This window comes from Onychostruthus taczanowskii, unplaced genomic scaffold, assembly GCF_017590055.1.
Source record: "Onychostruthus taczanowskii isolate IOZ18803 unplaced genomic scaffold, ASM1759005v1 scaffold1, whole genome shotgun sequence".
NCBI lineage: Eukaryota > Metazoa > Chordata > Aves > Passeriformes > Passeridae > Onychostruthus > Onychostruthus taczanowskii.
The window spans coordinates 2,525,559-2,553,473 of NW_024496525.1; the positions used below are offsets into that span (position 1 = coordinate 2,525,559).

General features: G+C 40.6%; 1 protein-coding gene across 3 annotated transcripts in view; it reads left to right on the forward strand.

The window, feature by feature from the left end:
• The window catches only part of AMBRA1 (autophagy and beclin 1 regulator 1), a 117,136-nt gene that overhangs the window by 63,136 nt on the left and 26,085 nt on the right, over nt 1-27,915 (forward strand). For all 3 annotated transcript variants that reach the window (XM_041398259.1, XM_041398266.1, XM_041398277.1), the window contains 4 exons: nt 2,627-2,737; nt 11,455-11,643; nt 12,080-12,234; nt 25,695-25,834. In XM_041398259.1, coding sequence (XP_041254193.1) covers nt 2,627-2,737; nt 11,455-11,643; nt 12,080-12,234; nt 25,695-25,834 — 595 coding nt within the window. The remainder of the gene's footprint in view (nt 1-2,626; nt 2,738-11,454; nt 11,644-12,079; nt 12,235-25,694; nt 25,835-27,915) is intronic.

Sequence of the window (27,915 nt, forward strand, 5' to 3'; positions counted from 1 at the left end):
TTTTTCTGAACATGACCTTTCACACTAAGAGCTGTGTTGCCTGTGTCCTAATCTTTTTGATAAAGGTATCTGTTACCTGAAGCATTAGCATTACACGATAGCTTGTGCTGGCTCTGAAACTTGTGTGGGGCTGTCCTGTAGATGGGGCAGTGCTGCTTTTTTCTGTTGTTAACTTCTCTGCATATGATGTGACTGCCTTTGGAGGTGAAGAGGATGCAAGGTTCAAATGAACACCATAACTTGAAGGCTAGTTATGGTGTTCATTTAAACCGTGCATCCTCTTCACCTTATAGGGAAAGGGATGCAAAGATGAGAAATTTTACAGAAAAAAAATCAAATCTTGCCCGCTGCTTTTTATGGTAGTTTTAGGAGTAGGTGCAGCAATTGTACGAGCCAGATGAATTTACTGTTTCTGGAGCAGTTAGTGATTTTGCTAAGCTTCTCTGGTGTAGAGGGAGAGCACGCTTATTCTCCTAAGGCATGTTTTTCTCCATTTTATATATTGCTTGTTACACCTATGAAGGTTGCTCTCATTGCAAAACAGGTGATGTAATTTTGTAATGGTCATCTGTGATAAGATCAATATTCTGGAATTATGTGTCCTCAGTAGAACTTCTGTTGCCTGTCTTCACAGAGTGTTTTCCTTGCCTGACTCAGTCCTGTAAGGCAGCTGCTACCTTGCTTGTGATGTGAGTTACTGTTTCCCTGCAGGAAGTCCCACTGCTTCACATTTGTAGAGCACCTGTTTTTCTCTTCCCTTCCTTAGGGCTAAAGGCAAGACAGCAGAAGAGCTGCCTTTGTGTACCAAATCCAGACTTGCAGTGTTGAAGACTTTTAAAGATGAAGCAACATAGAATTTAATTGTCCTACTTCTGGTTGCCAAGTGTAATTTCATTAATTCATTGAATCTGCTTTCTCCAGTGCATATCTTCTCTTCAGAGGAGCCCTTTGTTTTGAGAGATGTAGAAAACAAGGCCTTGGGCATATATTACAGCAATGGAAATGTTTTTAATTCTGCTCTCCAAGTGATCCATGCAGATCTGATAGAGGCAGGTACAGAGATGAAACAGATGTACAATGGAGGCTGGTTGATTGCTGGAGGCCTGACGGAGTGCACAGTGTAAAGCTGTCTGCTTGGAAGTCTTGTTCTTGGTATATTTCTGAGCTTTCCCTAGAAGCAAATATCAGGACTCAAGCAGCTTTCTTGTTGTATTTATTTATCAGCACCAGTTTAGAATATACTTACTTACTTTGCCCTGCCCACCTTGTTATTTGCTTTGCTGAGAAAGCAAAAAACCTGTTGGTGTGTTTGTGTGTTCAGGCATTTTGGCTTTCTTTCTTTCTTTTCCCATGCCTGAGTGGTCTTTTGGGATTTGATAAGAAAAATAACTATCCAGCCATCCTACTCTCTCCATCTTCCTCCACACCAGTTTAACTTACTAGCAGTTAGCAAGCTCTTAACTCTGCACAGGTGTCTGACAGAGTTGTCAAAGTCTCTTCTATCACTGCTGCTGTGGCAGCAAAGTCCTGAGCCAACCCTTCTAGGAGAGTAAAGGCACTGACTTTGCTGTGTACGTCCCACTGGAGTGGGGAGATGCTGAAATCCAGACTGTGTAGACACTGGAGACTTTGCTTTTAGTCATTTGTGCTTGGGAGTGATCTTGGTTTGCTCTCCCTTATCAAATTCTATTATGCTGTATTTCTGTGGTTGCCAGGATGTGTGTGTAGGACATGGGCTGCCTGTCCATGAAGGCCTTAGAGACTGCAAATAGCATGACAGTTTTGACTGTAGTAGTACTACTATGGATGTACTGTCTCTTGTCGCAGTTCGTCTCCCTGGGAATCCCATTTAATGAGTCTCAGCTTTCTCAAATGTGTGCTGACTTGAGTAGCCAGTGACTGTTCCTTTGTGCTGGGAAGTACAGGTTCTTTATGATAGTTTCTGAAGAATTATGGCCTAGCCTTCTGATTTTAGGCTGCGGCCCAAATCCTTGGGCAGTTAGCAAAGGTCATGATGTTTGCCTGGAGTCAGAGCAGCCCTTGCCTGCTGTAGGCTGGGCCACACAAAGCAGCAAAGGACTAGCTCCTAGGTTTTCCAGGCCCATATTTTGTTACAGCCCTTACTATGTGACAAATACTGTAAGCAGCCTGTATCTTCTGAGTGAAGTTTACAGTAGGAGCAGTGATTAGCAGTGATTATGTCCACAAATGTGTGTAATTTCCCAGGGCAATGCTTTTCCTCAGTTTGTATTTTGATATGCCTTCATAGCTGTAGTAGACAATTTTGGGTCTGTGAAAATACAGCTTCACTACTGTTGATAAGTAGAATGCATTTGCACCAAATGAATTGATTAGGATTTTGCCTTGTGTTCCTGGGAAAGTCTTATCTCTTATCAACTTTATTTTCTTTCAGAAATGTGTTGCAGGGAGATGCTTTCCTGTTAATTTCCTGTTCTCTGTGGCTTATTGAGGACGTGCTGCCATTTCTGTAAATAAGGTTTCTTTAAGAATCTAGAGTTTTGACTATTGGATTTTGAAAGGTTTTCTGTGGTTTTGTCTCCCCAGGTTTTTTTTCTGGTTATTCTTGTACAGGTTAAATTGCTAATTATTTCCCCCTTTTCTGTAGGTGCTGTGATTGGGGATGGACAGTCCGCTGTGGCCAGCAACATTGCCAACACCACCTACCGGCTCCAGTGGTGGGACTTCACTAAGTTTGATCTGCCTGAAATCAGCAATGGTAAGTTGGAAAAGACACCAGGGCCTTATTTTAAGTCTGTGCTAACCAGAGCTAGGGTAAGCTCTAGGATCTTTCAAAAGAAGCTGTATGTTGCAGGTCTTGTTTGTCATGTTGCATTGGGAGCTATAAAATGCTTAGTCTTGTAAGGAAGTTGACTAAAAGCTTATAGAGCTGTTCCCACTCTATCTACCTTGTGTGTTCTTGCAATCAGCAAATCCATGTGTATATAGGGTTTGTTTTTTGTCAGCCTTTTCATGGGCATGTACCATTCTCTTAGAATTCTGTATTCAATGTCTTCATTCTCTTACTAACGAATTCCTAGAGAAATTTTGTCTTTATACCTTTAAATTAGAACCTGCTAATGAACTGTGTGATTTCTCTAAGTTACTCACATCAGTGTGTGTTAAAGTGCTGCAGTACATTTTGGGAATCAGGACCCTAGTCTGTTGCTTACCATGGTGTTACAAGCTCAGGGAAGTAGATGTACCTTCTAGTCATTTGCAAAAGTGGTGATTAGTCCTGTTTCTCAGGCAAAAGCTATTTTTGAATCAGGAATCTGAGCAATATTGCTGATTTAATTTATTTTCTCATTCATTTTGTGAAAATTAGACCACAGTTTCACATGTGTTCTGTGGCATAAGCTAGCTCTCATGTTGGGAAAGACTTCCTTATGCAGGCACAAGCGTGTTTGATACTTGTGGTCAGCTGATCAAAGAATGACATTTTCAGGGCTAAAACTAACTTGACTAGAAAGGCTATTTTTAACCCAGAATGCAATCCTGATATAGCTTGTTGCACAGCTGCAGAAATGTTTGTGGCAGCCTGGGATGAAGATAGGAGTTAGATATTCATGAATGTTTCTTTGTGCAAGTGATATTTAGCTTAGGCCATCTCTGTGCATATGTGCAACTCACTGTTTGATTTCTCAGCAAAAGCAGATTGGATTCTACTTTAAGGGATTGGCTTTTTTAGGGAGGACAGGGATTCTGTTTTGAGAAAGACTTCTGCTTTCACAGGTAGCCACTAAAATGAATTGGGAAGAAATTTCTCAGTCCCAGATCTGTGTGTTCTGCATTTCCAGAAATTGCATATCTGACAAAGATGTCTCTGTGGGGTAGTGTCCTGCTGCTTAAATAACCTACAAAAGGAGAGTGTATAGATGCAGAGAATCAAAATCACAGAATGAAAGAATAGTTTTGTCTGGAATGGAGTTTTAAACATTATCTCATTCACTTCCCCTTCTGTGAACAGAAACATCTGTCAATACATCAGCTTGTTCAAAGCTTCATCCAGTCTGGCTGTCATGGTTTAGCCCCATGCAGCCACTTCCTTACTTCCTTCCCACCCCCTCAGGATAGGGAGGACAAGCAGAAAAAGACAAAACTCGAGGGTTGAAATAAAACAGTTTAATAATTGAAATAAAGTTAATAATAACAATAGCAGTAGTAGTAATGAAAATAGGGGGTCAGAAGAGAGAGAGAAGTGGGGCAGGGAATAAAATCTAAGAAACACAAGTGATACACAACTCACCACCCGCTGACCAGTGCCCATCCCAATCCCAAACAGCGATTGGCCCCTCCCAGCAAACTCCCCCTATTTATACACTGGGTGCAATGTTCTGTGGTGTGGAAGATCCCTTTAAGCAGTTTAGATCACCTGTCTGGACCATGTCCCTCCCTGTTTCCTGTAAGGGTTGGTGCACAAGGCAAAGTTTTGCCACATGGTGGCAATATTTTTGGAGGTCCTGCCAGACTCTGAAAGTGCATAAAGATGAAATCAGAGGGGGAAGCAACTTAAATTCTTTGGGACTTCTCTGCGAGGTGTAGAGTGGTTGAAGAGGGCTTCAGTTGCTCATAGCTTTTTTTTTTTTTGCCTCATCTGGCTGCTGAGGAGAACGCTGTTAATTAAAAAGAAACAAAGAAAAAAAAAACCAACATGAGATGTTTGTTTATAATTTATAAAATTCCACAGAAATTAGGAACCATCTGCTGCTCAATACATCATTGTTTCAATCTTCTCCATTTCACCTACCAGGATGCTTTTATTCTGAAAAAGCTTCCAATTAGCTGGAAATTGGGTATGGTTTCTATTGTCATTGTGTCCTTGTGGGCCACATTTCAGGTACAAGTCCATCCCCAGCCCTTCCGACTCCCCATGCTGTCCTTCATTGGTTTTGGCTTGTCCATTTTGTCTTATGACCATTTGGAAATGTTAATTTTTACTCTTCTTTTATATGCCAAGCCTAGTCCTGGCATTTCTAGTCTGTTAACTTTATCTCCTTCTGCCAGGGTGTAGTAGGGATGTATGATGATGTAGCAGCTGTGTTTATACTAAACCAGGTATTTGCCAAGCTTGCCTAGGCACAGAACAAAGGCAAGCTGCAAGTTTGCCAAGGTGCTCGACTTAGGAGAGCATGGTGCTAAGAACATCAGTGTTGTGGGTTCAATCCCCACATGGGCCATTCACTTCAGAGTTGGGCTTGATGATCCTTGTGGGTCCCTTCCAACTCAGAATGTTCATGATTCTCATATTCTCAAATGAGTAACAGTGGAGCAGTGAATTTGATGAGTTTTTTGTGATTCTTCATGATATTGGAAATAAACTATTTTCCCAGTAAGGTATGTGATCTCAGTAGCTCCTCTTTTTCCTCCCATTGTTTCCTATAAATCAGAGGTGGTCCTGTGAGATAATCTGCTTACACAGAGGGGTCTCTTGTACCTCCTGGGACTGGCTTAAGCCACAACTGGTTTGGAGTTCAGGCAGATGAAATGATGCAGCTGAAGTTTGGGACTGCCTGCCAACTCCTCTCTCCATCAAAGCAATGACTCTGTGGCCAACCTCCATCTCTGAGCGGCTCTTCTTCCTGTAACATTTAAACAAAGAAAAGATAGCTTGGAAGTAGGATGTTTTCCACTGAAGCGGATGCATCTGAGTAAGTGACAGCAGCGTGATTAGTGCAGTCCTGTGATCTCAGTGTCTGGGCCCCAGCACCCTTGGAAGCCTTGGGCTCAGGATGTGGCTCTGCAGCAGCAACCTCCCTGAGGCTCGGTCCAGCAAGAGCGCACAAAAGCAGATCCTGGCAGTCCTGAGAAAATAGCTGTGCAGGGACTTGTGGAATTTTAGTGTCAGCTCTGTCTTTCTCTGTTAATTGCAAAAATGGAAAAAGATAGCTTCAGATTTCTTCTCTCCTTTTGCCAGGTTTGCTTTTAATAGCTCTGAAATAAACATGACCCGGTCTTATATTGAAACTGTCAGTCATATCAGCATTGGGGCGGAGAATTTATTTGACAGCAGAGACACTGCTATTTCTGCATTTATTTAATATTCTTCTAGTGAATGTGGCATATCCTTAAAATTCCTGCAACTAAGTATTGAAAACAGTGTAGAATATAGGCTTTTCATAATAAAATATTTGAAGGCTTTCTCTCTTGTTTATATTTTTTAATGTAGTTTGCTACTCACTGCTCATAAATTCAGTTTCTTGCCAATTTCTAGTGTTGAACTGGTCTTGTTTAGGAATCTGGAGTTCATCCTGTTCTAACACTGCTTGGGTCTTGAGGAAGGTAATTTGATCAATAGTTACTGATCCACAGTGGAATGCAGGGTAAGAGTAGAAGAAAAAAGAAATATTAAACAAATTTTTAAATTGGAACAGCTGTTAAGAGAGTGCAGTCTCTGAGGGTGGCTAGGAGCGGATGGTGTGTCCAGCACAGTTTTTCTTTGGCAAACAGTGCTACTGCTGCTGGCATTCCAGGCCTTCCCCAGCTTCAAGCATAATTAATGTCCAAGTTGGCACAACAGCTTGATTAATTTGTTCTCTGATGTTTCTTTTGATCTGTTTTGTCAGTCCTGTGGTTGCATTAACAACAAAAGAAAACAGGAGATGAAAGGGCAGTCTTCTTGCAGTAGTTTTCCAAAAATAGCAATAATTTTTCCCCTAAAATCTTCCTTATTGGCTTCATCTTCATGTATCAGGCTGCAGGCTCGAAGTAATCAAATAGCCTCTGGCTTTGTTGAATGCATGGGCATGTTTATCTTTCTCATCTCTTGAGAACCTCGTAAATGTTGTCCTTAAAATGAAACCTTGCTGAGATTTCCACCTGTCACACTTAGACTTTTTCTGCTTGCACAGTAGGCTCTCTTGGTTCCAGATGTAGGTGCTACCTGAGTCCTCATCCTCCGTAAATTAGGGCAAAGCAGAGAACGGTAATGCCAGTGTGAATCAGGTAATGAAAGACTGAAATAAATAGCACTCTTTCTTGTTAAGCACAACTTGCATCTCTAATGTTTTATGTTCCCAGCACACATCAAGGGGGAAAGATAGCTCTCTTTTAGCAGGAGGGCTCACGTATTATGCTTTGCTAAGAGACATTCAGCATATGCAACAAACTTTAAAAACAGGATGATACCCATTCATGTTGGTCTTCATTGTGGACTGCTCACCAAAAACCTCTGCGCTGGAAAAGGAGCCAGGTGTGTGTGCAGGGAAATCCTGTAGATAGAAAATGAGTGAACATGTGCTATATGATTGACTCTGGGTGACTGGTGATCCAAACCCAACATTGTTTTAAAAAGACATCCTAGATGAGGAAGAGAATTGGAGACCTGGAAATGAAAAGAATAGCCATGGAACTATAAGGATATGTACAAAACATGGCTATATGTAAATGGTACAGAATATTAACATCTCTTACCTTGCAAAAAAGAAGGGGATTTTGTCTTAGGAATGTCCAAGTTTTCATTGGATTACAAAACAAAAACTTTAAAAGCTGAGAAGAACATGGATTCTGTAGACTAATTTTTCAGTAGTTACAGAGAAATCAGTATTTTTCCTCTGTAAAACTTCTTGTACCTGTTTGAAAAGCAGGAGTTCATTAGGACAGATTGGTCCCTGGGCTAAATAGGTCCTGTTTAGGATCTGTCCCTGGACGTGCTGGAGCAAATCCACAGGAGGGCCAGGAAGATCATCAGAAGGCTGCAGAACCTCTACTGTGAAGACAGGCTGAGAGAGCTGGTTTTGTTTAACCTGGAGCAGAGAAGGCTTCAGGCAGCCTTTCGGTACTTAAATGGATCTTAGGAAAAAAAGTGGAGAGAGACTTTTTGTTTGGGCAGATAATGATAGGACAAGGGAGAACGATGTTAACTAGGGAAGATTTAGGTTGGATATTAGGAGCAAATTCTTTGCTTGGAGGGTGGTGAGACACAGAAACAAGTTGCCCAGAGAAGCTGTGGATGCCCCATCCCTGGAAATGTTCAAGGCAATGTGTGATGGGACGCTGAGCAACTTGATCTCATCAAAGGTGTCCCTGCCCATGGCAGGAAGGTTGAAACTATGTGATCTTAAAGGTCCCTTCCAACTCAGACTATCCTATGAATAAATGACACCCAAACCTGTGCTCTGAGGAAGCAAGTCTGTGATCTTGTGACTTCTAATATTGAGCATCAAATGACAATAATTAAGAATATTAAGAAGCCTTGGATATCTCATGGAAAATGCAACCAGACCCCAGAGGTGCAGGACAAACTTTTGTATCTTGCAGAATAGGAGTAAGAGCAGTTCTTAGACCCCCAAAAAATGGACAGGACTATGGGGTTTTTTTCCAGTAATCAAAGTTTTTTTGCAGGGTTGATGGTGGGGATGTTTCATAGCTGTATCTTTAGCAAAATGCTCTGCATGTGTGCTTTGTTTATTTGCTCTGTTTGTTGTCTTTTTGCTTGGCTCTCTTTTAAGGAAAGTCCTGTGGCTGTGAGAGTCCTAATACTTACCTTTTTAGAATGTTCCTATTCCCCCATTTTTTTCTCCCATTTTTTTAAAACATGGGTGATTAGAGTACCACTACAAAGGAATTGATAAGCAAGGACCCCTTATCCAAGTAGAGTAGCCCCCTTCTGCCTTAGGGAAACACATACTGTAGTTCCTAAAATCTAATTGGTTAAATTCTTTGCTCCTTTCATGTCTATTGAGAAGACTGTTCTAGAATCTTGCTCTTTTTGTTGAAACCTTTTGGTGTCCAAACTCAATGCTTCTTTTATCCACTTTCCTGGGTAGTAGTCAGTTTTCAGCATTATTTGTAGAAAACTGATGTTTTTCTGGCACTTACTTACTGTAGTTTTTGGAAATACAGATACAATTCTATTTCCTCCCCTCCCTTTTTTGGGAGGGTTGGTGTTGGTGTTTTGTTTGAACATAAAATTCATGTTTTATTTTCCCCAGTCATCTTCTTTGCTGGACATGTTATCATTTAGGGTTTAATCACTCTTGAACATGGCTGGCCCAAACTGTGCCCAGTGCTCCTGCATGTGGTCTCAGCACAAGGCTGTGTATCAGCACTGATATTTCTTCTGGAATTGTGCTCCCTAGTGCAGTTTAGGATTGCTGTCACTTTCACTGTTACACTGGGTAATGGCTCTGTTTTTCCTACAATAACCAAAGTTGATTCTCTCATGTTTTCAAGTTCCTGGGTGAAGCAGAAGTTTAGAAATGTCAACACAACTTAGAGCTCCACTGTCAACACAACCTAGAGCTCCTAAAGTATAAATAGGACTGGTTTTGGAATGAGTCACTCAGCAGGAATCCTCCCAGTTTGACTGGGATTACAATGGTACAGCCTGTTGTCATGTATCCTTTAGCTGGTTCACAGCACATACTGCAGTTCTTGTGCTGATGCCCAAGATGCTCACTTCTCTTGTGGTGACATAATGAGTATTTAAATAAAGCCTAGATTTTTTTTAAAGGGCACATTTTAATTCTATCTTCTTTTTTTAAATTAAGCAGTGTAGTCTTTAATCTTAATTTTCTTGCTTTTCTGTTCAACTAGCTTCAGACTAAGCACTCAAGAATTTTGTCATCTTTTGAACCACCTGTTCTTTAAGGCCCATGTATATTTCATGTACTGGTATTGCAGCCTTGATAGTGACTACAATTATTTACCTTTTTCTGTTCAGCACCTTTCTGTTTATACTAGGCTGAAAATTACTGTTTTTAGCAGCTTCAAGACTGAAAAATTGGTGGAATAAATTTAGGGTACAGGTGTAGGTGGTTTGGTACAGAATGTAATTACATAGTCCACTTTTAATCCTCATCTTCTTTTTCATCAGAGTTTCCTAAATGGAACAGTAGATAGAAGTTGATACTCAGCCACAGAGGAAAGCAGTTCCCAGGAGAAATGTCTTTGAGACCAGAAGAATTTAAGATGAGGTTCAGTGAATGCTTTAAATCAGCAATGCTGTAAGAAGGGCAGTCCTGGCTGCTTACCTCTCATGAGTTTTTTTTGTGCTGCTGCAAGCACCTGTGCAGCCATGGGGTATACACTGGGTTGGAAAATTGTTCTGGTTAAAAAATGACCTAGACAACTGTCAGTAATTTCTCATAGCAGTTCCCTGATGCAGCTTTCTTCTACACAGGTGTTGGAGACAAAGGGTAGGATTTGTTGAAGTATTGAGTTGCAACCTTAATTTTATTTAAAAGTTTGGACTTCCAGAAATATGCACAAAGCATTCTTGGTATGTTACTTGTTAAACTAATAAGGAATCTAGACTAAGAGGTGCCTTCATAAACTTACTTGCAATTGTAGCTGAACATATTAAGGCCTTTTCTGGGCTAGCCATAGTCTGATGGTTTTTCAGAAATGATCTGAAGATCATTTCTGGATTGTAGAAATCACATGGTGCTCTAGCTTCAAATATGTGAGATGGGGTGTTCCATCTTCTAGCATGCAAACCTGTATTGCAAATGTGGACTTCATTTCTATTATTTTTTTTATATCTCTCTACTCTTGAGTTTGCACATACTAGAACCTGAAATTTCCATATCCCAAAAATAGTGTATGCAGGTTCAGCTTCAAACCTCCTGAAAAAGTGAAATGCTGGTTAGGTTAGGCTGGTAGAGTGGACATCACTCCAGCCATGTCTGAACAAGGTGCCGCTGAACTGTTGGTGTAGATGGTTCTTAGAGGCCTTGCAACCTCATTGTACTAGAGCTTGTAGTCTTCATATGCAAGGTATGAAGGGGAAAACATGAATGAGGTCACCCAGCAACTTAGCAGCAGGGATTAAAATAAAACTATTGTTTTGTGGATTGCTGCTCACTACTCTGCTGTACAGTTACTTCACTGATATGCATGAGTGTCTCAAATACTGGAATAATTAAATGGAGGACTGGCTGGAGAAGTTTCTGCCCTTTCTCACTGACTTTATCCAAGATGAGTGTAGAAATCAGCTGTCAGAAATGAATGTCTGTATCTGGAGGGAGGAATTTTTCACTCATCTCCTGTTTATTGGAGATGAGAAGAGCAGGAACAAGGCACTCTACAAGAGAAGGGGAAATGAATTAAGGTGTACTGTTTCTAATGAGAATGCTGCTGGAGTTTGTCAGTGTCATGATTTGAAACTTGTTTAAACTGCGCTGTCCTTTGCAAAGGATGCTGTTATGCTTAACAAAGGGCAGTGTTTGATAAAGTGCAATTGCTATTATTTCTTGGCTGAAGGCTTCAGGAGGTGAGTAAATTTAATTTCCTGGGCTCGTTGCAGTGTCTTATCTCCGTTTTGGAGCAAGTTATACATTAATCAGGGTATTAACATTTCATAAACTTTTGGAGGAAGCTAAATGTCTTGAGTGCCTTTTGCGTGTATTGTCCATTGTCCAACATTAAGTTTAAATCTTACTGTATTCTGTTCAACTGTAGTACTGTAATCACTATTCATTTCTTTCTTTGCAGCCTCTGTGAATGTGCTTGTCCAAAACTGCAAGATTTACAATGATGCTAGCTGTGATATCTCTGCTGATGGGCAGCTGCTGGCAGCCTTCATTCCCAGCAGTCAGAGAGGCTTCCCTGATGAAGGAATACTGGCTGTATATTCTCTGGCACCCCACAACTTGGGCGAGATGCTTTACACAAAGCGATTTGGTAAGCATGCAGCAAGAAATCAGGGTGGGTGAGGGTGTGACAACCTCAGAACTTCAGCCATCAGTAAGAAATGCAATAGCTTGAGCATCAGTAATTGTAGCAACAGGAAACATTTGATTGGCCATCTAGCCAGCCACAGATGCAGTACTGCTGGGGAGAGGCTTGTGGTATGGTCTGGACAAGAACAGTGCTGGTATGGGGGAGCTGCTAAAGAATAGTTTTTAATTTCTTAAAGGACTTCATTGTCTTAATGAAAGAGCACCTGTAACAAGGAAATGTCTTACAAAATTTATAACTTGTGCAGGTCTCCTTATTCTCTACCCCTTATAAGAATGAGATTAATGTGGCATACATTATGTGAATGAAAAAGCTGTGAGGATGAAACACAGGGCAGGATGTCAACCCATGAGAGAAATAACCCCTCTTCTCTTCATAGGACCTAATGCCATTTCTGTGAGCCTGTCTCCAATGGGCAGATATGTTATGGTGGGACTGGCTTCCCGACGTATCCTCTTGCACCCCACTACAGAACACATGGTTGCTCAAGTGTTCAGGCTGCAACAACCCCATGGTGGAGAAACCTCTATGAGGGTGAGTATATGTGTATTCTGCTCGTGTGTGTTTGGCTCCAGCCTAGTAGTTAGTTGCTGGGCTCTGACAACAAAAAGGCAGCATGTTCTAGACAAATGGAATAATAAACACATGAAGGAATTTATTGTAGAGGTATGCAAACGTGGCAAGAGAATGTAAATACAACAGAACTGTGAAACTTTTCTCTTGTTTCAAATATGGTGAGGGACAAATACATTCCATGTTGTGTTATACGTTCCTAGGGATAGACATCATTCAGAGTACCTTAGCAGGTCTTTTGTACCTTTTCAGGTGATATGTGTCTTGCTAGTGGTACTACAGCTGACTTTGCTGAGGCAGCATATCAGCTGAGGCTTCAGGATAGTTTTGTCATTCCTAAAAGCAACTGACCTCTAGGACAGCAACCACCAGCAGTTTCAGGAGGGGTAGGGGCTAAGCTTCATATCCTACATGCAAACTGAAGTTAACCATGCTTTTCCCAAACAGGCTTTGCTGACTATTTATAAGTTAGTTCTTAATGCATATGTAAGGCTATTTGGCAGTGGAATTATCTTTATGTTCTGCTTTGTGTGGCAGCTGAACCATGATCCACTCTGACTCATTTAGTACCTGAGGGAAAACATTAATCTTTTCACTAACTGGCAGAGTTGAGAACATGTGTGTCTTTGCTTTCTTAATGAGTGAAGCACAACAGCTGTTCAGTGATAGTTCTAGGTAGTAAAAGCCATGTCCAGTTCATAATGCACAAAGAGAGATAAGGAGTCAGAACTAAGTAATTTCTAAAGCTGAAATTTGGGTTGGATTCAGGTTCTAGACCATGTTTTCAGGTGACTTGTTTTAGGAGAGGAAAAATAAATCTTCAAAATTTTCACTTTGAGGGATAATGTTACTGTAGTGGAACTCATTCCATGAGAAATCTTTTTTTCCTGTTGTTTTCTTTTCTAAAATATTTTTCTTTTTTTCTTAAAGACCTATCTAAGTATTATTACTTTTGGCCATACACTGTTTTCCCAGTGTACAAGGGTTGCAGTGAGACATTTGTCTACTGACCTGACACTGGGGATAGACTTGTCACTGGGAGAAATTCCTTGATTCACCTTTGGATTCTGTAGTTGCTTTTCAGGCAGTTCATGATTCAGAGAGAGTCACTTTATCAGCTGATCTGAAACTCTTGTTTATTGTCATCATGTGCTCCATATTATAAGGCAAGGGAAGATAAATTATGAAGTTATTCTTTGGTGCACCAGTCAGCACTTTTCCAGATGTGGTTCTGAGCTACCATTCTGGTACAAACCTCTCCAAGTAAGAGACAGAAATTAAAATGCATTTAAGAAAAAAAGTACAATTTGGCTTACAAGTACAGTTGGTGAAAGCTGTGTGGATATAAGATCACAATGATTTACCATCCTGTAAATAATTTTAAAATTCTAGCTTGACCTAGTACTGTTTCTTTTTCATCTATTTTAAGATCCTAGTGAAATGCATTTTTTTCCCTGCCAGAAACTGGAGTAGCCCTTCCCACAGTCTTTTTAGATATCATAAGTTAAGCCAGAGAAGTCCTATTAGCGAATATCACATGTCTTCCTCTCATCTCTCCTTTGCATTTGCTCTAAACTCCAGTTGCTATGGCTTCTAGCCCTTGTCTTTTGGAGACATTTTTCTGTAGCCAGCTAAATCAGCAAGCTCACTGTCTAAATGTTTCATTTGTATTTCTTCATCTCTATGTTTTCAAATGCTTGTACCCTGCTCTTAGTCACCATTTAGTGAAGTAATGCTTTGTATTCTTTAATCTTCTCTTGTAATTTAATCTTCCAACTTCCATTTCTTTTGTCTTTTGAACTCTCTCCAAAAAAACCCTTGGTTTCTTTTTCTTTCTTTTTCTTTTTTTTTCTTTCTTTCTTTTGTTTTTTTTTTTTTTTTGTTTGTTTGTTTTCTTTTTCTTTTCTTTTTTTCCCTCCTTCTGGCATGTGTTTAAATGTACATAATGTGATAAGCACAGTTTTACCAGAATCCCACAGAGGGTATTTTTTTTCCTTTTGGACAACAGCTTTTATTTATGCAGTTGGAAACCATTGAGAGGTGGGTTAGGTTTCGGGGGGGGTTGCTGTTTTGATGTACTGAAAATTTTGTACCATTTTTTCCCCACTCTTGCTTCTCAGACTTGCTCCACATCTCTGCACTTCTGTCTTTCTCATCTGCTGTAGTTCTGGATTTTTTTTTTTCTCCAGATGGATTGCATGTATTCTAAAGGTTGCTTTTTTCATCTTTCTTGCACATGTATTTATAGCTTCCAAAACCTTTCCACCACGTTTTAGAATACATCCAGTCTAGCAGGATTTGCTAACTATTTTTCTGTTTTCCCCTATTCCAAATCATGTTTAAAGATGTTAAAAACATCTTCTTTCTGACAACTTTGGACTTGAAGCTTTATGCATGTGTGACAGGGTCACAGCTAGATCAGTTTGAATTAATTTGGTTAAAGAACCTTCCTGTTGAGTCATGTTGAGTATTGTTTCAACATTTTGGTGTACTGCTGGTTGTCTTTGTGCAGTCTATAGGACCAAGCATAGAAAGCACACAGCTGTCAATTTCATTAATACTGCTTCTCTGTCTAGTTGTAAAAATCAGTGCATCCACCACAGGTATTTCTTCTGCCTTAAGTTTTGCAGTAAGACTCCTTCATAAGTTTTTAATACTTTGCAAGGCATGCAAAATGAAAATAGAGTTTTAAGTAGGAAACTTCATCATATTCTTAACACACTGTCCTTACCATGGCTGATATATTCATATTCAGTTGAGTAAAAATCTGTTTATAGCTTGGCCAGCATGCAGCGCAAAAAGGTTTAGGAAACCTGGTGAAGCTGTATTCTTTAATTTAATATGCACCTTAGAGAGAATCAGAAAGCATTTTTGTTGCCTCTCTGCCAACAGCTTGTAATACAAAGCACTTGTTACTCAAACTCTTAATTAAAAATGAGTCAGAGCCACGTTTGAAGCAATATTTTGTGGAGATTTTAATTATACCCTACTCCAAAACTCCCAAAAGAAATGCTACATTACATTCTTTGAGAATTCTCATAAGTTGTTTGACAGTTCTTCTGCCTTCCTGCCTGCCTTCCTTCCTGCCTCCCTCTTGGCTTTGGATTTGCAGTCAGTGAACTGTAAGAGCAGGGCTTGGCAACGTGGCCTCCAAGCCACTGCTGACCAGTGCAATCCAGTGATTATTTCTGATTCAGATTAACCCTTCTTCCACATCCTTAACTAGCAGTCAATGGAATGCAGATTTCTATTGCTTGGAGAGTTTCTTCCATCTTGCTGTTGAAATAGAGGCTTGAAGATGCAATTAATTAATTTTATTACATGAAACTTTAATACATTTAATTGTACTAGAAATCCACTGGCTGATGATGTAATTTGCTGAGAACTACAGCAGTTTTGGATTGTACTAAGGAGCACCTTTGTTGTACAAGTGTACATTGTCTGTGTGCATCTTGCTGCTAGTGTTTCAGAGAGATTGGGTAGAGTTCACAACAGGTCAGGGCTGTCGTGGTTTGGCAGTTACAGATTTTGTTCAGAAATAAAGTCATGAATTATCATCAAATGTGGTAGTTGTGAGGTAGAGGTTTATGCTTTTTCTGCTCACTCCCTTCAGATTGGCCTGATTAGCATTTCACATGGAAACCTGGCTCTGCTAAAGAACAATTTTTAAACTTCAGTCTGAAAAACAAAATCTTTCTAGTAGTGTTGACTTTTAACAGGAGGGGGATGCATGAACATCAAGTGTTTATTGCTTGTGTTCTTGGGGGATTTTTTTGCAAATCTGTGAAATGTATCTGTAGCTGGAGAGAGCAGGGAAGGAATTGCTTTTAGCAAATATCTGCTTTGGGGGTGGTACAGATAGCAGTGATGCTGGGAATTGTCTGCAATTTGAGTTTCAGAGATAGAAAGCTTCGAGACAGGACTCCAAATGTGGAGTAAGGATAGGTTTTGTAGCCTGTTTTGAAAACACAGGTGGAATTTGTTTCTAAATAAAGCATGTCTGTTTTCAAGCTGTTTGGTTTAGGGTGATTTTTGAGTTCTATGTGCTTCCAGGCATATATGGACGTTAAAGGACTTAGAAGAATGTGAAATCAGAATCTTGTATGGAGCTGAAGGTCCTTAGAAACATGGCAAGAGTAAGGATCATATTGCGCTGGATCTGATAGCAGTGGGTACTAGTGAGAAAGGCAGACAGAAGATAGTTTTATTTCTAGCATTCACAAATGCTGATGCCCTTGCAGTGTTTAATGTTTTTCATTCTACACAGAGGAAGATAATGTGGAAATACCAGCAAAACATGATTACTAGAATCCAAATTAAAATAAAACCTTGAAAGTAGCTTTAAAGCTGAGGATACAAAAAGTGAGGTAGGTGATAGAAAAATTTGATTGACGTGAAGCTGATGAGCAAATCATACAATTTGTGGGGATAAAGTGACTTAACCAATCCCCATCTCAAATGCTGCACTTGCTTTGAATGTGGAAAAATTCAGGCTGTGGGGATCCAGAATTAGTTCTTGACAAGACTGCTGCTATTTGGGAAACATTCTGATTAAGTGGTCGGTCAATAGCCTGGATGGAACAGAGTATTTGTACATTTCCATTGTAAACAGATGGAGCATTCCAAATACCACAGGAAGAAGGGCCTGAAACAGAAAGACTTGCAGAGTTTTAGCAGAAAGCCAAGCTTTTTTGTTCTAGCATATTAACTCTTAATGAGTACAATGCACAGTGAAAAGATGCACAGTTTTCCCGAGTGCTGTTGCACTCTGAGCTCCATGCAAGTGTCAGTAAAATGTATCCAGTGTGGTCTGCAAAGTTCACTCACTGGCTCTCTGGGTGAGCTGTGCACAGATCCTACAGCCATAAGCAGCCAGGCTTTAATCCTGAAAGCAAATACCCTGCACATCTGTTTTACTGGAACAGAAGTTAGTTTTATCAGAAACCTTGGTAATATGAAAATAAAATTAGTTAGGAGAATATGAGATGGCTTACTGCAACACATTACCTCCAGTGAAAGAGTTCATGTAAACTAACATATTTCTGAGAACAAGAATAGCCTACAGCCTCTTGCTGTGTTGTTGAAGAATGAGTTGGCATGGTGTCTTGGGTCTTCTTTTAAGGAAGATTTGACATCTTCAGGTCAACAGGGTGATCTTCTGACGACTCCAAACAGAACTGCAAATAATATGTCCAATTACCGCCCAAAGAAATTTTTTACTCTTGACAGAAGTCAAACCACAGAGATGTTTTTTAGCCTTTCGAAAGGCCATGCAAAGTCCCAGACTGCAGACACTTGTTGGTACCAGGAAGAGGACATGGAAACAGAATCCTTGTTTGACTGAAATGGGAAATCTCTCCTTTTAATAGGGTGGAGCATAATTGTCTGGTTGAGACCTAGTAGTTTATATATTCTGTGTATTGGCAGATTCTGTCCGATGTCTTTAGGAAAACAGATCATATCCAAAACCTATGTTAGTAAACACTACTGTGCTTATGTAGGGTACAGTAAAGAGAGCTGTATTCAACATCACTGTTGGGGGTGCAGATGGCATGAAGATTTGCACAGATGTGCACATTTGAGTATGGATGCAGAAATATGCAGGAATAGTATGTTGTAAGAGTTAGATATATTGCTGTCTTGACCAATTCAGCTGTGTCTGCTTGAAGTCTGCTAAGACAGAGCTTAGAGGAAACTAAAAACTCATTAGAATCCTTCATAAGATACTGTGTTAATATCTCATGTGATGGTTAAACATGGGAGCCATGTCCGTTTTAGCAAACTGGTGTGAAGAAAAAGCAAATGACTTCTCTTCAGGATGTTTTTACTTAATGGGATGTGAAACTGAGAGCCAAGACATTTTGTTTAATGTGAGGTCCAGTGTTTGGAGAGCAGAGCCCTTGCAGTTCAGATAAGGCCTTGAGCCTATTTGCCCCACAGTAGCTGCTGTTAGCTTTGGTGCAGTTTGGTACATAGTTTTAACTAGATTTAAGAAATTATAGCAAACATGGTTCTGCATCTGAGATTATTTATGTGCAGTCATCTTGCCCAAGTCATTTAGTTGGAAGGGAGCCAAAGTGAATTCTTACGAATTTGTGTTGAACTGGGCATGGGCTGAGAAGAAATTGCTGTTTGCTATTTCACAAAAACTTTTTCCAGTACTTCTTCCTACAATCTTCATTGAATTAAATTTGAACCAACTCTTACCTCTTGTATTTATTCCTTCCAGACATGTAGGCAGCTGGATGTCAGCCTCTTTTCATGTAGATGAGGATGCATGTAGCTCTGTCATCAACATATTGTTGACATTTGATCTTGTATGCCATTCCACTGAGGCTCAGCAGACGGAGAACAGAGTGGAATGGCAGCTGTGCGCAAATCCTTTGCTCTTGTCATTGGATTTTTAACATATTGTAGATGTTGCTGTTACAGTCTCAGCATGACATTTAATGAGGAATTCACAGATACTGGTTTTGCTTTGCAGTCTGAGTTAAGGGCAAAAATAAAAAAAGGTTGCCATTCCTTTTGCCAGAGAAATGACCGTATCTCTGTTAGATTGATGCAGCATTGAGAGCTGTTGGTGATTTTGGAGAGAGAGTAGCAGTGGGATTCAGTCCTGTTTGCACAATTCAGTTTGTTTGTGCATCTGTGCTGAATATACATACACATGTATCTGTCTTCTGTCACTCTAATCCCTTTGGCATTCCTGTTTTCCTCCTTTCATCTTTTCCAACCATCAGCACGTGCAAATGAAAAGATAATTGTTTTGTTCAACAATTTCTTGCTTACTCAACCCTAGGTTTCAGATCCCAGTTTGGACCAGTCCCCTAAGGGGGTTTTTGGAGCTATCACCCTGGTTTTACAGCCTTTGAAAGACAGGTAGTAAAATAATGAGCCACTTCACTGCAAGTGTGTTATTTTCCTGAGTGAGAGCTTTGTTACCTAAGATGATCCATTTCTTCATAAGACCTTGTTCCCATTAATTTTAAATGTAGTAGTTGCATGGCAGGCTTGTGAAATAAAGTACCAGCTGATAATGCGAAGAAATCACCTAAAGAAAGGAAGGATTAGGTGTGCTTTAATGAGACTTCTCTGAATTTGAAATATCAGCAATAAATTATGTGATCAACCAGGATCAGGAAGAACCAACAATCTTTTATGTTTGCAGAAACTTTCGCAATCCATCCAACAGGATTTTCTGCTGCTGGCCTGTTTTAGGAATTGGATCAGCTATCCACAGTTAAGGTTTCAGTTGTTGAAAATTAAGAGTTGTCATTTAATTTGCTGTGGCTCAGAAAGCAAAGCTAGGATTTTCTGCATGGACAACAGGTGCAGAAAAAGGCAAAAAGAGGTTTGTTATATTGGTAAAGACTGAAGAAAAATTTTATATATAATCCTATTGCATCTGAGGGAGATAAATGGAGTTGAAAGAAATTTTATTTGTGCCGAGCACTGGATGATAAAATCCATTTGAGGATAGGACTGACAAATCCGAAAAGATAAGTGCATTATTTTTCACTTCTTCCATTTTAACGGAGAAGGTCTGTTGGAAAGATGTGTATGTTGTTAGCAGGAATCAGCTGTGGGGGAGGAGTTGAGCAGCATAGGCCAACCTGCCTAATAGGGAGAGACTGGGAGCAAGAAAGCAAATCTTTTCCCCTGTCTCATCATGGGAAATAGGTGCCTTTTTCTTTGTATCTCCATGTAGGCACAGAGACTCCTTCCAAACAAAAGGGAGACTTGCTATGTTTCAAAATACTGGTATACATTGTCTTATGAAGAAATGTATTGAGCAATCAGTCAGTTATCCCAAGGAGTATTTGTTTTGCTTTGCTTTGCTCTGCTTTAGACAAGCTAGGCTTGAATTTTGCTGTAGAGGGTTCTGGAGTTTGTGACAGTGCAAGTCTTAAACCTGAATTTCATCATATTTTGTGAAATTCATTAGTAGGTGGCAAAGTAAAAAATGTAAGCAAAATTTATTAATTTATTAAAATGTATGCTATTTATTAAGGAGATCAGGTTAGAATGTCTTTTTCTTATTATACTTCTGGGCCTTCAAAAAACACAAACTAATTGACTGCATAGTACAAGTCAGTGATGCAGCCTTACTGGCCAAGGACATGTGGTGTATTCAGTGTAGTGGTAGATGCTTTATAGAAACTTACATGATACCTTGGTGTCAGAGGTAAGCTAGTTAACATGTTTGCATTATAAAAATGTCAGGTAAGATCTTTCAGTGGTAACACAGTATTAGGAGGAGGCAAAAAAAAAAGATAATTAATTTATTTTAATGCTCTCTTGAAAAGCTTGCAATAAAAAAAAAAAAATTAAGTCAAACTTGCTCTGCTTATGCCTTCATGCTGTCACTGCATCTTATCTGCTGCTCTGGCAAATTCACTTGGAGTTCATAATTTTCTGCGTTTGTTTTAATGCTCTTTGAGTAGTTTCAGACTGTATGTAGGCCTTGCTTGGAGACGTACTTTCAGTGAACTTAATACAGTGCTGTGGATTGGCTGTGATTTTAGGGCTGCATCAGTAGCATAACCTGTACTCATGTGAAGAGCACTTTGCTTACCAGTACAAACTTTGCATCTGTAGGGGTGAGAAGTATGTTTTATTGGCTGCCATTACAGTTATGCTCATCCAGCAGAGAGAAATGGTTCTTCCTGAAGCTCTTCCTAGGCAACCGAGGTCAGAGTAGCTGCAATACTGTGTATTTTACCAGTCCTCCAAGAGGTTTCTTTAGCGTTTAACACATCAGATATTTCTTTCCCTGTGTGTTTTCATTGTCACTCAGCCTTTGGTGACAGTGTAGTTCAGTTGAAAATTCATAATTATGGTTTAGGCTTTTTTTGTGATTTAAAAACCCGCCTTATGTACTTCAGGGTGGCAGGATTTCCCCATGTAAAGGAGACAACAGCTGCACCCCCACCCCCCCAGCAGTCCTTATCAAGGCTGATCTGATAGCCAGCTTACTGCTTAGCCTAAATAAAGGTAATGGCTTGAAATTTATTGGCATCTCGAAGGCAGATGCATCTAGTTGAGAGCAGAAGTGTCTCTATTGAATTAAAAAAAGATAAAAAGCAAGAGTTCCTGCTGAGTTTTCCTACTGCTTGTGCCAAAACTTTCTCTTCTCCAGTTTCAAAACATGTTTGTTCTTTCTTGAGTGCCAGAGAGAAGAAAGGTCTCGCTCTGATAACAAGTGGTGTTCAGCACTCCCCTGCTTTTCATTGCTCTCCTTAGAGGTGGGAAGGCCTTGAGCAAAGAGGTGGCAGTGCAATGATGCCATGCCTCTCTGCTTTGGCCAGGCACAGTGCTGCTTGGATCAGGTCAGTGCAGCACCGTGGCCAGCTGGCAACAGGAGCACAGACTTGGGGCAGCCTGCTGCTGCTTTGATGACTGACAGGATCCTGGCGATTGCCCTGTCCAGCTTTTTGGAGTTGGCACATCCCAGAAATGGGGGGGAAAGGTGGAATTTGAAGGGTGTTACTAAAAAGCAGCAACTTCCCTAGTACAGAATGGGAGGGTAAGACCGAAGGACTAACTTAATATAGAGGATGTAGCAGAGACTTTTGGCAAAAAGTTTTCTTACCTCTCCAGGGCAGGTATAAATTAACTGACTAGCTGTATGCTTATGTATTGTGCCCTGGGCCTGTCAGCTTGACATTGAGGAAGAGATCATTGGGAAAGATTCCTTGAGGCTGTTGATTGTCATGCAGCCTCTCCTGGCACTCTGCCATAAGTAAATACCTAAGTTAGTGGCTGTGACAGTACTGGTTTGACAGCAGTGACAAGTTGAAGGGGAAGCAGCAACAGTGGGCTTGAGGTGGCCTTTGCACTCCAAATGCAGCTTGTTCTTTGAATAATTTGAGGGCCTGTTTTTTCCTTATCTTCATGCCTTATAGCCCTGCTTTCTTTGAGCCATCTTTTCCTGTGGCTATGAAGCAATGAAAGCAGCTTTAGAAAGTTCAGTGCATGATGTACATGCCCACTCCTGTTGAGTGAGGATGGAAAGGGCACACCAGAGAGATAAGTTGTTGCTTCTAGTACAGTTTTTGGAAATAGAAAAGTGCAGCCAACAATCAAGCAAATCTTTACCCGTACTTCATGATTACAGGAATGTAAAATGGAAGCAACCAACTTGTGTCTTTAGTGAGTCTTGCTTTCCATTGGTACAAATTGCCTTCTGTGTGGAAGTTTAGCTACCTAGTTGTGGTTTTTCTAGATGAAGACTTTTTACCTTTCTGACATGCCCTGAACTCAAGGAGAGGTGGATTCCTTGAAATGACAGAAGACTGCTGGAATCCCCGACGGAGTGTGGAGAGATCACCAGAGACAGAGTTTTCTACAAACATAACTGCAGGTCAACCAACTGCTCTGTGTAATTCAGGCTGGATCATGGGACCATAAAGGGAAAGAGTAGGACCTGCCATGTGTACTGAAATTATTAAGTTGTTGTTGCAAGAACAGAACAGCGTGCTATACTTGTGTTACCTGCTAGGGCTTAAACCTCCATAGGTATGCTCTGAAGCTCACATTCCTCAGATTTCACAGTGTTTGTTGTTAGAGAAACATACCATTCAAAACTATTTCAGAAGAGCATCTGGACATAAAGGCAGCTGGCAACTTTGTAAAATGCTGAATTGCCATGTCTAATGGTGTTGCCACGTATTATTGAATTGGTAGTATAGGGCTGCTAAGAGCAAGTTTGATGTTGGTTATGGTGAAGAGCATGGAAGCTTTCTGTGTCTGCTGATGGTGATAATGGGCTGGTAATGTGTGGTACAATGTGATACCTGGTAACTGAAAGTGCTGCACTATTAAAAATAAACTCTCTGGAAACTCTGAGTATGGTGGGCACCTTTAAAGATCAATCACTGCACTTCTACAACAGTGTTTCTAAACTGATTCCTGAACCCTTGGCCATCAACATGGTTGTTCCACATGGCCTGCAATTAATCTGTGGACGAGCCCTAATGAAAAGGAACTCTTGAATTATCAACTTTGTATTGTTAATTTTAAGAGTTTGAGGGTTGGCAGCAATCACTTGACCTAGAAGCTGGAGAGTTGTGTTTATGTAGGATTCCTGTAGTAACCTGAGAGTTTTTCCTGGAAGTTCAGAATTACAAAGCCCAAACAATCCACAGCAAAGAGGTGTGGTCAGTCTGTGGTATGTTTTCAGGCTGGCTACTTTGGTTGAAATAGCTCAGTAACTTTTTATAAGCTTTAACAATCAAAACAAGAAGACAAAAAAAAAAAAATCCAAAAGGAATTAGCTGTGATCTATGGCAAATAATGCTGCCTGGCAGAGTTCTGACCTTCTTTGAAGAGAAGGACCTGCTGATGTTGAAGGAACTTAAATTTTTTTTCCACTCTGTGTATAGAGTAGGGGGTCTTGTTAATGGATGCAATTGCAACAGACAGTCTGTATGACTGCATCAGATTGATTAGCTGGGTCCTGGTTACTGCTGCGAGTGGTGATTATGCCAGTACAGCTGCTTTCTCTTTTTATGTACTAATTACCACACGCACGGATGTCATCACCCTTAACACTGCATGGAGTTGTCCCATTAGCGTGGGAGTGGGAAGCAGCAGGGGAGGGGAGCTCTTCAGCATGACAAGCTGTTTAGAATTGAATGGAGTGGAATGATGAAGCAACTATTCTGATGCAGAATTTTAAAGCTATCTTGTCTTTAAGATTCAGCCCTCAGCCAGCACTTGCAGGTTGTCAAAGCAGACTCATGTCCTTGTAGGAGCATTTTCCATGGGGTGCTGTTTACTGCAAAGCAGTAAAAGCAGTAAAGCTCAGCTGTAGCCAGCAAGTCTCCTGCCTTGGTGTGGCTGGTTATGGAGCATGTGGGAGAACAGCTGTGCAAGCTGACATGCCAGTTGGGAGAGCTTGCTGCTAGCCCAGGAAGGTGGTGTCTTCCTGAGATGTGACAAAGCCATTCTCAGTAGAAGAGAAACTGACTGCTTCTGACTTGCCAAAGAAGGATATAATGGAAGACCCTTGCAGTCTTGAGAGATTCAGAATGCTTATTTTATGAATTTATGCTCCTGGTTCTGGCAGACCCCTCCATTTCCCCTCCTTCCTCCTCCAAATCCAATCTTCCCATCTGAAAGTACACCCTAATCTCCATAGTAACAGGTGTTAACCATTGTACAGCTGATTTCCCCCTCTTCTATTTCTCCTCTTGGCCTTCCCTCCCTGCTGCCCCAGCAAGCAAGGCAGGGCAGGGGAATGGGACTGACATGATAGAGAATCGTAAGACATAGCTAAACCCCTAAAGACCTGTTCCTTCTGCCCAAATATTGAGCTTCTCTGAATACACTAACTGCTGAGTGATAGCCAAGGCAAAGAGTGGCCAGCTTCTGCCATACAGAGAAATCCTTTTTTCTTGTCTAATGTGACCTCCTCAGAGGAGCATTTAAATTTGTTACTGGTGATGGGAAATAATGTAGCTATATTGTTTTGCTCTGACTTGCTTTGTGTGCATAGAGGATGCTCAGGATGAAGGTTCTGGGTACTAGCTATTGGAAGGCACATAGTTAAGTAATCCCTGACTCATGCTTTTCAAGTTAAATTGTCAAACAGACAAGATATGCAGTGGGCAACAGAGCTGCAGAGTAAAATGGCCCCAGTTTGTTATGATAGCTGATAAGTACCATCCAAATGGCTTCTAATAATTTACTTCAAGTCACCTCAGCAGTGCAGTAGTGGTTGATGTGCATTCCCATCAACATTCATCCTGTTGTTCTAGCATAACACCATTCCCTTCCCTGCTCACTGGTTCACCACCATCCCCTATTCTATGGAGTCTGAAGGAAAAGTTTTGTGAAGGTTGGATGCTTGCCCACTAGAAAATATAGTGAAAACCTGTCTTTCACTTGGATTTATCCCATTGAAAATCCAGATTCAAAGTCTGTTAGTTGCAGTGATGACAGTGTACTAACTAAATTTTTGAAGAAATTCTCTTAATGTTTTGGTCTTGTAAATGCCATCTTCAGTCCTACCCTTCCAAAGTCCTGATACTTTAATAGCCCAGTACACTGAAGCATCTTGTCCCTCTATTCTAAGTAGCTAAACTTATTATTACTGCTTTTTCAAGTTCCTATGCCTTTGTTTTTATGATATCCATGTGTCATATTTTTGGGCTAAATGGATTGTTGTCAGTATACCCAGTTTGGGTTGCTGGATGCTTCACAGCTGTGTGCCAGGCAGCCTATTAAAGATCTAAGGGCACGTGTATGTGCATTTCTAGCAGCTGCTTACTCTCACTGCTGATTAAGTGGTTGCTTGCAGTCCTGTAAAGTTACATATCTCTGTGGCCACCTGTGCTGCTGTGGGGAAATTTGTTTGAACTTCATTGGCTCTCCTGCCTTGTGTTGTCCTGTCAAGTAATCGCCTGTTGTTGTTCCAGAGAGTTTTCAACGTTCTGTACCCAATGCCTGCCGACCAGAGGAGACACGTCAGCATAAACTCTGCTCGCTGGCTGCCTGAGCCGGGCCTGGGATTGGCATATGGCACCAACAAAGGGGACCTGGTGATTTGCCGACCAGAGTAAGTGCTTTCCATTAGAGCTATGACTGCTTTAGCCATTCTGTTCTCAGGGTAGTGGGGATAACATGGCTTTTCTTGTGCTTGAGGCATCCAAAAACCCCAGTGCCATACTTCTTTGGGACTGCCACAGTGTTTACCTGAGTCTCTTACAATCAGTATTTGTTTTGCTAATGGTAAACTTTGGAGAGTGAAGTGAATCTCATTAGCTCATGTTATTTCCCATGTTCTACTAGGATTTCTGAATCCTTTATTTCTTATATGACTAGTGCAGTGTCTTCCAACATCTGTGGATTTACAGATTTCTAAAAGTTTACACTGACAGGAAATTTGAGTTAGTAATACGCTTGCTTTCCTCAGCTTTCAAGGACTTCTTGAAGACCACCAACCAAGTTGAAAGTTGCTGACCTAGAATTATCAAGTACTTTTTGCAGTATTCAAGCAAAAGATTCTATGAACTGCAAATATTTTTGTCATGATTATGAGCAAGCCAGTGAATTATTTTGGTGTCCTCACTTGAAGTCCAGTGGTGTGACATGTACATTTCAGTTCTCTTTAATTTGTATAGAGTTGTGAAAGGTTTAACGACCCCTTTGTAAGCTTACAGTTCAACACAAGCTAGTTCAGTTGTGGTGTAACACAGATGATGACAGTGACACATATTGCTTTCAGTGTTCTTGGGGAGTGTCTGCATCCTACTTTGTTCAAACCCTTCTTTCCATTGTGTTGTCCAAGTGTTCTTTTGGGACCATATTTCTTTTATGCTGCAGAGACACTTCAGGAGTTTCTCTGCTTCAGGTATTCCCTGGTAGTAAACTACCTTAGTATTCTTTTGGGTTGTGCTTCACATGTTGAAGTTCCTTGGAATTTAAAAGCTGGCAGCTAGAAACTTAAAGCACTGCTGGTGATCGTACTCCATGCATGTGGACTCCATCTCTTGTGCCATGACATTAGGCATGTGGTGCTTGAGGAGAGTCATATTGTCAGTTTAGAATCACTACCTGAAATCAGAATAAATATATACAATTGTAACGGTGACTAATTCAGCACAGCCTTCTGGTGAAGTCTGTGGTTGGAATTCAGATTGGACCAGTTTTGGTAGTACAGAATGGCAGTGCTTTTCAAACAGCCCTCTTGTTCTCTTGAACATAATCTTTCATCAAGACCTTATTTATACATGAAGTTCTATAAGATACTATTATGGAATAAGCTCTAATCATTCTCTTTCAGGATAAGTGGCTTTCTTTAAGAACAGTTGCTGTATTTTCTAAGCAGAATTATTCAAGAATAATGGTTCTTTTCTTGAACTTGAGAATATTTAAGTTATTTTCGGTATAGAAAAATGGTTAAGATTTAGTTTGCTGATTATGGTTCATGAGATGAACTTGGATGGAAGTCTTCCTGAGGGTAGATTCTTTGACTGAATGCTGCAGAGTCAAGCTTGATCTGGCTGTCCTGGCTTTACACACCCCACATTACATTTCCACTCCAGTGCTCGCAGTATACCCCAAAGCTGGGTGGCGTGTCTCTTCTTGGCACCTCACTAATTAAAGGGTCAATATGAACACTCTTATGGTATGTTATGGAAGCACAATCAGCCCTCTGCCACATCTGTGTACAACCTTCTTAGCTCACCGTGTTAATTATGCACTATTCCAACAAAAATAGGTGTTTTGTATGTGAACACGAAACAAGATTGCTGTATTAGGTGGGAGATTTATTGGGGGGGTTGACAAAAATGCTTCAGCAGGTTTCCTGCTAGTGAATTGGAGTGATTGTTGCTTCTGGTGATAATTGTAAGCATCAGATGGACTGGTGGGTTCTTTCTGTAGCAGGACACCTGATGTGTTCTGTTCTCAGTTGCACCATTTTATAGACCAAAAAGAGTCAAGAGTGACTTGTAAACCTCAGCATGAAGGTGTAGATACTCACTGAGCTGTATAATTTGCATTGAGGCACTAACATAAGAGCGCAAAGGTGAGTGGGGCTCTATCAGAGTAGAAGTGGCTTGCAGCTGTGGTGTCTGTTCCAGATCTACTTGACAGATCCTTAGAGAAAGGAAAAATCCTGACATGTCAATGCCA